Here is a 12,808-nt window from a genome sequence, read left to right on the forward strand (position 1 = left end):
TACTGCAATAGGAAGTACTTAAACAGGAAACGTATCGGGGGGTTTATGATACTTACAATTCCCCCTCCCCATAGTAAAACATTATTTGAGTGCGTTTAAAATGGTGCTTAATGTCAAAAAGTCGAGAAATAAATATAAAATAAAATAATAAAAAATAAAAGCACTTACACCTTCCTAAAAATCACTTGTAAAAATCATCTGTAAAATCATGTATATGTACAATATGTTAGTAATAAGTAGGAGGACAGATATCGCAACATATTCCCCTCAGACACTTCACATTTTAACCCTGTCACTACAGGATCATAAGCAAACAAATCTGTGGAAAAAACAGATGTCCACCTAGAATACACTGCAGCCATGCTAGGGCTCAGTTCTGAAGGCTCCCCGGAGCAGTCACGTTGAGCACCTTRCAGAAGACACACTGATGAGGAGTGTTTTCACAGAAAGGGAGACCTACACTAGTCTCTTGACAGCTTCCCCTCAGGTCTCCCACCTGAAGAGAGATTCCATTAAAAAACAGTCCCACAGAGGAATCTTGTCTGCCATAACCACAAGGAATAAAGTTGTGCCTACTGCTCCTAACCATTCCAAGAGCCCTYGAGTCCCAGGTATTTTTTCGGAGCCAGGGTCTACCTAAAAGGGAAAAAACACATCATGATGATAGCCAGAAAGCCACTTTACAGAATACAAAGATTATGTAGATGGACAAGTTACTCTGAAGGCACATGATGCCACAAAGAATAGAACCTGATTCCCATCAGCAGGCATTTGGAAGATAACAGTGAATCACTGGTAAATTACCAAGATTTTACAACTACTTACAGTAGTAAAATTTAAAACAAAGGCAGAGATCCCAAAACTGAAACCAAACTTTGAAGATTTAAGCACAAGCAAGAATAAAGCTTATAGTGCTAACACTCATATTCAAAAAAATAAAAAGTTTATCTGTTATGGTTGTAAAGTAGCAAACTTTTATAACCAAATTCATAAAAGCTATTTCAGATTAAAGCATTCTGTCTCCTTGCAGCTTTATTCGAACTTCCTAAAAGATTATAGCCATGCTTAAGAGCCCAAACAGTTCCTAGGAGCTCCTTTTTCATCCTACTTCTTTCACAAATGCTACTGAACAACCATGACAACTCCAATTATTACACTTTTCGTTTGTCTCCCTGATCAGTGATTCAACGCAGTGATTAACTGCATGGATTAATACCTGTTATCATTAGCCAATGTGTTATAAAAAAATAGTACATATTTCAGTTTAGTGTGTGAATTTTAACTGGTTTTAAAAAWATATATCTGAGAACAAACCCACTGATGTTGCAGCATATTTGGCTAAGTAGTGCTGTAGAGAATACTCTAGGAGATTAAAGCGCTGCTGTGACATTGGGGCACACATATCATTTTACTGTGACGTGTCAGAGATTACCTGCTTCTGTTCTTTCCTACACTTTTCAGAAGGACTAATGGCTTTATAGCCTTGTATCCTGCCCTTAGTAACTGACATGTTAAAGAACATTCGCAGTAAGCCAGCTCATATTTGAGTTTAGCAGAGGTGAGATTTAAACAGAGACAAACCTTCAGAGGGCATTAAGGGTCTCCAGCGCTTATTTTAAACAGAAATATTCTCAGTATCTCTTGTGTGCTTACAAATGAATTGTCAAAACCATGACAATGTAAAAAAATATATATACATTAAGCATTTGAAATACATCATTATAAAAGGAAAAAATGGATGAGAAATATGAAAATATATTACAGGTAGACATTTAGAGACATAAAGGGAGAGAAAGTAGTTTTCACAAAAGCATACAAGTTCTCTTTTAATCACGTCCTGCAAAATGCACTGTCATTACACCAATGATTATACTGAAGTTATTAACTGCAACATATCAGACGATCCTTTACATCAAAGAGCAGTAATGTGGAAAGAGAGAACCAAATTCATTCTCTGCACTACAGAAACAATTCTTGACCAAATCATTTTAAACCAAGACTGATTCTGGCAAAATTGCTATCCAAAAAGACAAATTTGTAAAGACAACCTATATTTCACATACTTGCTTCTTTTGCCTTTATCAGCAGAAAACAGAACTGAAGCTGTTTTTTATTGACTATCTTGACATACAGGTCCCTTACCTGACTCGCATCATTTATTAAGCAGGTAGATCATGTTACCCCAGACTTCGTAGTCTGTTTCTATAAATTTAGATATTTTATTTCTCTAGGAATAAAAACTTAATAAGCATGAAATGAAAATAAACGCAGAAAGTTTTCCTCAGCTATCTAAAAAGGCAAGGAGAGAATGGACAGCAAGCTGTTTTATAGCGAGGTTACTGTCAAGACTAAAACCAAAACATCCGTGCTCTCAGGAGTTAAATGATTCATTTACTGACCAGTTAGAACTGAAGAACATGACAGTCATTTAAATGRCAGAATATAACTGCCATTTCATGACAGGAAAATTAACTGAAATGAAGGCACAAAAAAACCCCAAATTATCCTATCTGAAGGGGAAGCAAAACTCCGAATTTAGCAAACAAATCAAAGGATAAACTCTATGCTGGATTTAAAAAACAGCAGGACAGCATGGTATGGCACGACTGTCGAATCAAATCTGTAACATTAAGTTATTCAAAATGGCTGGTGGAGAGAATGATTCAGAAAACTACAGACCTTCATTCCGACCTCAAGAGTGCCCCAAAGTTTCTTTACAAAAAGTAAAAAAATAAAACACACAGAGCAGCTCTCCAGGTCTCAACAGTTTAACTACAGTTTTGTTTGAATAGCTCATATGATGTCTTAATCTAGATGAGGRACATGTTGCAATTAGGGTGGACTACTTGATAAAATGGAAAAATTAAAGAAGACATCATGCCCTAAAAGCAAACCAGTTATGTTAAAAAAGCTAACCACCTTACTGGAAGTCACTTGCTGGTGCAGCTAATCTAGACCTAGAACAACATTGTTTGATATTCTAACTGAAGACAAGGGCAAGAGATAGGTAGAGCACTAATAAAAAAAACTGTTGATGAAACAATTTGGAGGCATTGTATGCAGAGAATAAAGACTCAAACACTATAAAACAAACATGAGTATCTTTTAAGGACTAGAGCAATAGAATGACATGGAGTGTATTGGCAGATAAGAACACTTTATCAAAAAAAGATGTTGCAACTCAAGATCTCATCAGATAGAAATAACAAAGGGATTCAAGCACACTAGTTCCCTTCATTAAGATGACAAGCAGTTAAAGGCAAATGTGATTCTGCAATATATCTACCATGATAGAGCCAATAGGGACCAAAAAAAAAAGTATTAATACCATGCTCCAAAAAAGGGGTAGGATGTAACCTGGTATACACCATGCCTAACTTCCAACTAAGAGAAAAGCCTAAAGAACCTACTCCCATGACAAAGGGAATAGGAAACAAATTCTTGGAGAGATTTAAAGGTCTCAGCTTGTTTTGCCTGGCAAAATTAACAGATGGGATATATAACTGACATATACAAATAGCTCAAGAGAAGCATCAGAGAGGGAAAACAATTATTTTAAATAAAGTAAAATGTTGGCATAAGAACAAATAAGTATTAAATGGCCATGAATAAATATATGCTGCAAGTTAAGTTTCCAGTGATCAAAGCGGCAAGGTTCTTGAGAAGTTTATTTGGGAAGGTAGCATTCCAGAAGACTTCCCATAGGAATAGTGGAGAAAAAGCAAACTCTTTTTAAGATGTGACTTGAGCAGTTTATTAAAAAAAAAAAAAAAAAAAACCACACCACTAAATACCATACTTGATATACATTTATGAAAGGAGYCGAGCCAATGTCCCAGCAGGGCCCTTACTACGATGTGTTCCTGTGATTTCCCGCTTGCCAATGTGCACAGAAATTCCAGTCTTTAAAGCTGAAGCACACACAGATGAACTAACGTGCAGTTGTCACCRATACRYACACCTACAGGCACACAGGTGTGCYTGTGACTGCATGTGTGTGCGTGTATACACTCACATATGTAATTCTTATGTACATACATATGTGTAACTCTTATGTGCATACATAATATGCATGTGCTTGCAAAAGTATAATCCATACAGATGCATGTGTATATAATACACATTTAAAAAAATAWTAAACTATATATATTAGCAACAGGYAATTTTCAAATCTCAACCTTAGTGCCACTGTCAGASAAAACTATGAGCAAAAATCTTTGAAAATTCGGGATGATCTTGAAAAAARCTAGCTGACTGGGCCAACAGAAACCTCATGCAGTTCAACAAGGACAAAGAGAAAGTTCTGCACTTGGGTGGAATAACCCCAAGCATCACCACAGGCTGAAGACCAACCGGCTCAGGAGCAGTCCCTCAGGAGAGGGCCTGGGTGTTGCAGTGGATGCCAAGGGGAGGACGAGCCCAGGGCAGGTTCTCACTGCAACGGGCTGAACCCCGCACTGCACCGTCTTTGGTAGGAGGGACGCAGCAGAAGATCAAGGGAAGCTGTTACCTCCCCTGCTTGGCACTACGAGGCTGCACAGAGAATCGTGCAACTGCGTTGGAGYTATCAGGTGCCAAAGGAAAACCTGAAGAACGTCCAGCAAGCAGCTGGTGGGACACTGGGGACCCAGGGGACGCGCCTCCATGTACATGTGAGAAGCTGAAGGAGCTAGGCTTGCGAGTCCAACAAAGAGCAAGCTGAASGCAAACCTGACAGCAGTCTACAACTAGTTGAAGGAATCAAAGATGATAGAGCTTCAATCTGGAGGCAAGCTTGGCATGGCATCAAGGGATCCTCCTTCCATGTTTCTATGCTTCCACAAGGGTGTGTTAAACTCCAGCACCACACTTTTAACTCCAGCCTCTTTAAAATATCAGTGTTTTTCTTCCCTTCTTGCATTTGTAAGCCAAGACTTGCTACTGAAGTTTCAGTAAACAATAGCTTCTTGCTAGGAATAACAAGATTTATATGCTTTTTTAGAAAGAGTTTGTAACATCATCTTTGTTTCAGCACAAACTATTATTTTTGGCACAATGTGCGCTATAGTATTTAAAATACTCGTTCTGTACCAAAMAAAATTCTCCATTTAGATTTTCCCTAATTCAGACAGGTGCGTACTTGTGAGATCTCCTGGTTAGCAGTTCCTCTGGAGGAAGACAAGTGAACCACCACCATTTGTATTAAGAGAACTGAAGACAGGACAGTTAGGTAATTTTGAAGGTATGTTTGAAGAACCACAGTGAAGCCTGGAAAAAAACAACTGTAAAAAATAGTCTGATTAACCAGCTAATAAGACCAATTGCAAAGGCATATTAGTTTACTGCATGCTTGTTTTTCTAGACCTAACATGGTACAGGCCACGTCTTCGTTGACAGCGAAGAGCAACTTGTCCACTACTTTATCAAGCCAGTTTAAACAAAAACAAAAAACAAAAACAAAAACAAAAAAAAAAGCAAAAAAACAACCTCATCCGACCCCTTCCCCCCCCCAAAAAAAAAATCCACAGCAACAACAAAACCCACAGATTCATTTTTACCCCATATGAAATGAAAAACACTATAAACCAGACAGAAGAATCATTACAAACATGTACTTTGCACCTTCAATATATCTAACATTTGCTTTGTAAAGATTTAGAAAATACTTAAACCTCAGAACAGTAAGCAAAATAGTTCAAGTTCACTGACTTGAGAAAACATTCTTTTATGCTGCRTAGTCCTAAAATAAATACTCGAAAGGAACTAAGAATATGCCACTCTATCTCAGTTTCCATTTTCCCTCAGATAGAAATGCTAGAATAAACATTCTTATTAGTTTACGCTGCAGTGTTTTTATAAGGTTAATAACTGAACTGTCAATCAAGGCCTACATAAATACAGTAGTTGAATACCTTCTGCTTTAGAAGACCTTTTATTTACAAGRGAGCTAGCCAAGATTTCCTAAGGACTGCATGGTCTAGTTTCCTTTGATCTCTTTCAAGTACAATTTTCTTTATACCTCTTGGTTTGCTATTTATGATGCCTTTGTGTAATCAGGCATGGCAAGTGCACCTGTGTCAAACAAATACTTTAGGAAAAGCGTGACTGAGAGGAATTATTTTAGTCAACTGTGCGTTGCATAATTATTTGTAAAGTCTTTTTTCCCAAGAGCACTTCTGCTGATAAAATAGCAAAAGAAATAAACACACTAGGGGCTCACAAGAAAAGTAAGGATGCATCACTTACCACCATAGAGAAAGTCCTGGCATTAACAGCCAGGATCAATCCATGATAAAAGTCGTATTAATCAACATTAGATTATTTCTTTTAATATACCTACATACACACACATGCTTTAAAACAACTATTTCTCTAGAAAGTTAAGCCATGGCTATATGCATACATGTGCATTCACATGCACACAGAGAAGCACAATGAAGAGAAATTTATAATCTGTAGCAAAGCTCCCAATAATTCTGTTCAATCACTCCTTATTTAATTATTATCTTTAGCATTGTTGCCACAAAGTTAACATCATAACCTGCACTCTTTCTCACTATGTGGCAGTACTTCTGTGGAGAGTTAACTGCTTATTCCCTTGTACACGAAGTTTCTGAATTAGGGGCTGTCTAGATTATGCATGGAACAAAACAGGACAGTTGCATCAATTCAAATTTATGAAAGCTTTTATCATGGCAACAGAAACTAAGTTACATATATGGTCAGGCTTTTTTAATTTCATCTATTTCATTAGATGAAATCACTCATTATGTTAAACATTATCATTATGCCCTTAACTTATTTAAAATGAATGAATGGATTGGAATTACTTCAGAGCAACACATGTATTTTTACTTTGGGTCAGCCTTTATTCAGTTTTCTTTATTGTATTCATGTCTGTTTTCTGTCTCAGACATAGGACATCACATTATCAAGTCTCTCCCACATCAGGAGTGAGCRGATACGTGTGTGTGACCCCACAGATCTGACTGGAATTTATGCACATTAATATTGTTCTAACGAAGGGTACAGAAAATAAAACCTTCGAGTCAAAGCAGGTCTGTGGACATCAGGCATTTCAGCAAGACACTGGCATCTCCTGTTCCCAAAACCAACTGAAATCAAACAAACAGCATCCTTCAGCTCAAGGAGAAGAGTCTGTTTTTGCCACAGGCTAAACATTTTAGATAGTTTTGAAGTTGTCAAGTGAATAAAGTAACAATAAGGGGAAAAACAGATTTATGAGCTTGTTTTTAATGTGTGTGAGTTTCTGCACAAAACTTTCATCTTGCCTTTACCAGTTAATAGTACCTTATCATCATTACTCCCACTGTAAAAACATTTAGGAATAGGAAGCCTGTTCCAAATTATACTTAAACAAACATATTGTTATTGAACTATTAATCAGGAGAGCTGTAATGGTTATCTGATTCAACCTGAACTTTCGCATGCTTTCTTGAGATAGTTCTGACATCAAGTCTTCCAAATCTGTCAAAGTCAATAAAAAAGAGCCAGGGCATTTAAAACAACAGCACAAAGAAAGTTGACCAAAATAAACATGGCCTATTTTTGGCAGAAAGAAGGGGGAGGTGTGGGTTTTTTTTTTTTTTTTTTTTTTTAAACAAAAACAAGCCATCGTAGGCTAATCTACTGCATCGGACCCTGCTTTGGAAGCAGACACTGGAAAAACGAAGGTGGCCCGGAGGAAATAGATGACAAAATGTTGTCAAGAAGGAGCTCGGAGGAAAAGGATCAGACAGACCAAGGGCATTTAATCTCCTTAGGTGACTCATGAAACATCATCATCATCATCACTGAGCCAGGATTTCGACTGCATTGGAAGAAGCTGTGACAGACTGAGGACGCCAGAGAAAACTCGCTAGGGAAGCGCCGTCRGGATCCAAGATAAAGCAGCCTGAGCTGTTCCCCTGCAGCTGGCAGTCCAAGGAAGCCTGAGCTCCAAGGCAAGTTTTACGGATCCGATCACATCTGTGTTGGCCTGAGGAAGCCAGTCCAAGAGGCCAGCACTCKGCTGCCTCCTCAAAGCCCCTCCGTGCCAGGACTGCAGACCCATCACACTGGTCACCATCCTGTCAGGTGGTGCTGCAATCCCTTAGCATGGGGGACTCCTGCCACCAGTGCCTCTCCGAGRGCATTTCAGCATTAGAATCACGGAGAATCCAATGGTGTCGAGACCTTCGCTGTGCTACCTAATTTCTGACACCAGGTGCCAGTAGTGCTCAGCCACTTTGGTGCCACAAAACCTTCGTTTTATCCTGGTAATACCAGAGGCAGTTCCTCCGTCTGCAAGCAGCAGCCACCTGAGAAGCCCCATCAGAGCTCTGCACAATTCATCTGGTCCTACCTAGCTGCTAAATGTGCAGGCAGGCACACACTTAGCATCAAAAACAGAGGAAGCAGAGGGCAGTGCATCTGCACAACCCGTTCACACCTATGWAGCTCTTTTTCTGCTCCAGAAATCCCCGTCTAGTTCTTTGCTCCAACACAACCAATGATGCAAACACAGGGTCAAAATGACACATCTGCAGCATGATCCCACCAACACCTGAGCACAGACAAGCATCTTATACCAGTATCTCCTCAAACTAGAACCCAGGTTTTCAGAGAAGGGATTTTCTCTGCCACACAGTCTCACTGTAGTCTTGTCCTCAGAGCCAGAAACAGAGCTGTGGCCACATTACTGACCAATCTAYCACCCATTTCGTGTTCCCAAAGCCCAGCTCCTCTCCTGCTTCTGGACTGCAGTACAAATGGTCGCTGMAGGTGTGACTTAGTATTTCTGCTGTCAACAAACTTAATCCCTTCATTGTCTGTCCCCGAGATGGGGAACCCTTTCGCACTGTTCTACTGTGAACGGCCAAAACAAGGAYTGTCTGGAGGCCAAGACAAGACACTAGGAGTCACACCCGATCATCACCCACAAAAACAAACCAGAACAGCTGACTGACCCTACACTGCTTCTAGTTCATTCATTCATCCAATCCAGGAAAAGAAAAATAAATAAAGGGAAGATATAACACACATAGTATGGTAAAACAGCAGCGGTGGTGTCAGTCCTTTTTCTGACAAGGCTTTCTCACTTGAATTATTTACAAAATTTCTTGCCCAAACCRTAGCTATTTCACATAAACTTTAGTTGGGAAAGTGACCATAAACCACCTTGTTTTAGAGAGACACCCAGAATAGCCCAGCAATAAGGCAAGTCCCACTGACAAGGGGTAGACATTCAAAATACCTTTCCTAAAAATCACGCAGAGCTGAAATGAAACCTATGCGAGGTCCTTAGGGCCACACCAGAGCAGGAGGCTCTGCCTGGTTTCAGACAGCGTGCCACTTATTGCACACAGAAAAGTCTCTGAGCAACAGTGAGAATCTCAAAGCCAGAGATCTCCCAGCTTTCACACAATCTCCTGTAGACACAARCTGCTACAATTGTTGAAAACAAACCGCCAGATTTAAGAGTAAAGGAAAAAAAATCACTTTAACATATAAATCCTGCTCCAGCAAAGTCCTAAAGCCAGCAGGCTTAGGGCTCCTGAGGGGGAAAGGAGCCCAGGGCCGCTGCGGCGGGGACCGTGGAGCGACACTGACCCCGCGTGGCGCCTCCCGCTGCCAGCCTGGCCGCGAGCCACCCACCTGCAAAAGGAAAGAGGCACTTGGGCCAAACCAGCAGAACTGCTCCATCATCTGCTTCCATATCAGTATCTCTGGCTGCCAGAGATACTGTCATGGATCTCAGGGCCAGGGATCGTATACTTGAATTCAAGTCACTTTAAGAAGAGGACAAAGGCAGTCGCAGACTCCTACAAGAGTTTCTCGTACTTGCTGCCTGTGATTGACCTATTTCTAAAAAATGGTTTCCCATGTTGTATTTTGAAGTATTGCCTATAAATAAGAAATGGGCTAAATAAAGTCTGTAATGGAAAAGGAGAATGTGAAAACAGAAAGGAAAAAAAAAAGTCAAATTGAACCTCTTGGCCAAAATGACTACAGAGAGATTCCGGTGAACAGAAAGTTTCAAGGTTGACAGTGCCAGCTATATAAGCATTAGCAGTGCTTTTAATGACTTCGAGTTGAATGTATGGAAGTTAACTTTCCCCAGTTCTTGCATTTCCCAACCCCAGCAGATGCTCAGGTGCATGACTCCCCCACAGGTCTGCATGAGTTACAGATCTCATCTAGCAAGAGCTAAATCTGGAAAAACCTCAAGAAACAGTGTTACAAAATTAATGTGAAAAGAGAAGAAAATTTGCTTGGGGTTCACAGGCTGAGGGATTCCAGGTATAGATGAGGCTTACATAGAGATTATTATTTATATTTAAAGCAAAATCTCCCTCTGTGATCTCCCACTAGTACTTCTTTCTATCATTCATATGCCCTTAGTAGTACCTAATTTTTCACTGGGACAACACTCTATGGTTTTGTGTTATCATCATCATAAATAATTTGTCACGTTACTCCTATGACCGAGTGACATCAGCAATTAGGTAGATACACTGAACAACTAACAGTTACACCACAGAAACCACTAGCAGGCTACACCTCTGGAGGCATGCAAACTGCAGGAGTCATGCAGAATCACTGCTTAGCAAGTCAAAATGAGCAACTTTTTCAGAAAGGGTTGTCTTCTTTCAGAAACTGGGTACCTTGCTGACGTTTTGGAGATCCACCAGAAATTTCTGAAATGTTTACAATAATTACCCATAACATGAACACCCTATGGCCCTGCAGTCTCATCAACGGGGTTTTTTTTTTTTTTTTTTTTCTGGATTATTTCTGAATCCCTACTAGAAGGGCAGCCTCAGCTACAGAGCACAGGGCAAGGACATGTCTTGCTGCAGAAGCTAAAGGGCTGCAGGATAAGTGCTGGGTTGGAAAAGGGTCCTTCTGGAAAAACAGACACTTTTTCAGCTTATGCTCTGGCAAGTGGGCTCCAAAAAATGGAAATACTCAAGACTGGGCAGTTCTGGGGTCAGAAGAAACTTGGGATTACAGAAGACACCCGTGAGAGACAGGATTTGGAGCAGGACTGTAGAGGGTTGAACTCCTGGGGAAAAGAGCTGTTTTGCAGGACACTTTTTGAAGCTTAGAGGAAAGAGATCAGGGAAAGACACAGGTGTTTTTGAGTAAAAAGACTAAAGGGGAAAATTGCACACCAGCTGGCGTGARACTATAGGCCTGCTTCACAGGGAAAGGAACACACCTGAGCGAGCCCTGCCCCTCTTGTCCTTCACTCCTCCCCTTGCTGTCAAGAGCAGCAGCCCTAGCTCAGGACCACAAGCGACACTGATCACCTGTAAGGGGGTAGGTGCCCAAACATCTGAGCAGCCTCCCTTCCCTGTGCCACAGCTCATGAGCACCGATTAACACTTACTGCTGAACAGCAGGTATCCTGGGCACCTAGTAGGACAGCTTAAGCAAAGTATTATTAAAAACATCCATTTAGGTTTGATTCAAACATATCCATACAGCAAGCAGCATTTTCAATTGTTGGTGGCCAAGGACATGTTTTGTAAATTTAAAAGGGGTACCAACTATAGCTTACCTRTTTTTTTTTGAATTTTCATCCTTCCCTCTTTTAACTCCAAAAATTCTTGTAATTAGAGCACTAAAAAGAAGAGTTGAAGAATTTCTTACCTGAAGGAAAAGAAAAAAAAGATGAAGTTTAAGAAACCTTTAAGTTGTACTTGCTGATGCTTAAATTTTAAAACAGAGCATAGAAATAACTAAGTGAAGGACYGCACACACAAACTGTGCAGAGACCAGTGCACTGAAACTAAGACTTCAGAAAGTATTTTCTGTTAAGTCAGGATGGCATTAATAGAAAGTTCAGGGTTTTTTTTGCAGATGTCTATTTGTACATTACAGGATGTATCCAGATTTCTAACAGATAAGGCATTCACCCTTATCCATGGCAGGTCATTAAGCGTTCTAGTTTATTACGTCACGTTTTAATGAATGGTCAAAGTCACAGMGAGAAGAAATATAAATTACTTTTTACTAGCTAGGCATACTGACTCAAAATCTGTCAGACATATACCTTTATCTGGAAGGTAATCTTTGCCCCTCGTTCTTATCAGTAGTACTTCATACTACAGGAAAATAATGACAAAAAATGTATATACCAAGGCTGAACCCAAGTTTTCTGGGGGTCTCCATTATTCTTTATTGTCCCTGTTAATATTACATCATACACCACTCCAACAACTTTGGTACTCTTACCACAAACACTACCAAAGCTCTGCTTAAGAACACCACTAGGCATTCTTTGAAGCTACAGAAATAAAATTAAGCAGCAACTTACTGCCCAAACAGGGGACGTGAAACCCAGCACTGCTGCCTGTATTCCATCTGCCACGTAGGGCATGATGTTTTCACCTAAGCGGGTATCCCTGAACAGCGCTCGCAGGATATTTAAAGCATGAACCTGTGGGGACAAGAGAGACGGAAGAAAATACACATTCATTGGAGAAGCCCTTAAACGTGATGCAGCTTAATTACATCTTAAATGTAATGCATGTAATGTAATTGCATTCCATTGTTCAGCAATGAACACAAAGCAAAAATAATCTGTAGGCACCCCTGCACTTCAAGTCTACATTAAATATAATCTTGAAATATTCGTATTAAAAAAAATAACATTGAAATGGTACAGTAATAAACAGTGTTAAAGTGATTAATATTTTGTAATATATATTTGTAACAACTACAGTTCAGTCATCACAGTGAAGGCCAGCATGCTCCTTTCCTTAGGTTATCATGACTGACTGCAAGAACAACTTTCAGAGTTGATAATCATCTTTTTCAA

General features: G+C 39.8%; 1 protein-coding gene across 3 annotated transcripts in view; it reads right to left on the reverse strand.

The window, feature by feature from the left end:
• Positions 1-12,808, reverse strand: part of THADA (THADA, armadillo repeat containing) — a 142,026-nt gene that overhangs the window by 94,899 nt on the left and 34,319 nt on the right. For all 3 annotated transcript variants that reach the window (XM_026046262.1, XM_026046261.1, XM_026046260.1), the window contains 2 exons: positions 12,305-12,427; positions 11,546-11,637 (listed from right to left, as the gene is read on the reverse strand). In XM_026046262.1, coding sequence (XP_025902047.1) covers positions 11,546-11,637; positions 12,305-12,427 — 215 coding nt within the window. The remainder of the gene's footprint in view (positions 1-11,545; positions 11,638-12,304; positions 12,428-12,808) is intronic.

The sequence above is a fragment of the Nothoprocta perdicaria genome, unplaced genomic scaffold (assembly GCF_003342845.1).
Source record: "Nothoprocta perdicaria isolate Ctin4 unplaced genomic scaffold, notPer1 scaffold_43, whole genome shotgun sequence".
In the NCBI taxonomy this organism is placed as follows: Eukaryota; Metazoa; Chordata; class Aves; order Tinamiformes; family Tinamidae; genus Nothoprocta; species Nothoprocta perdicaria.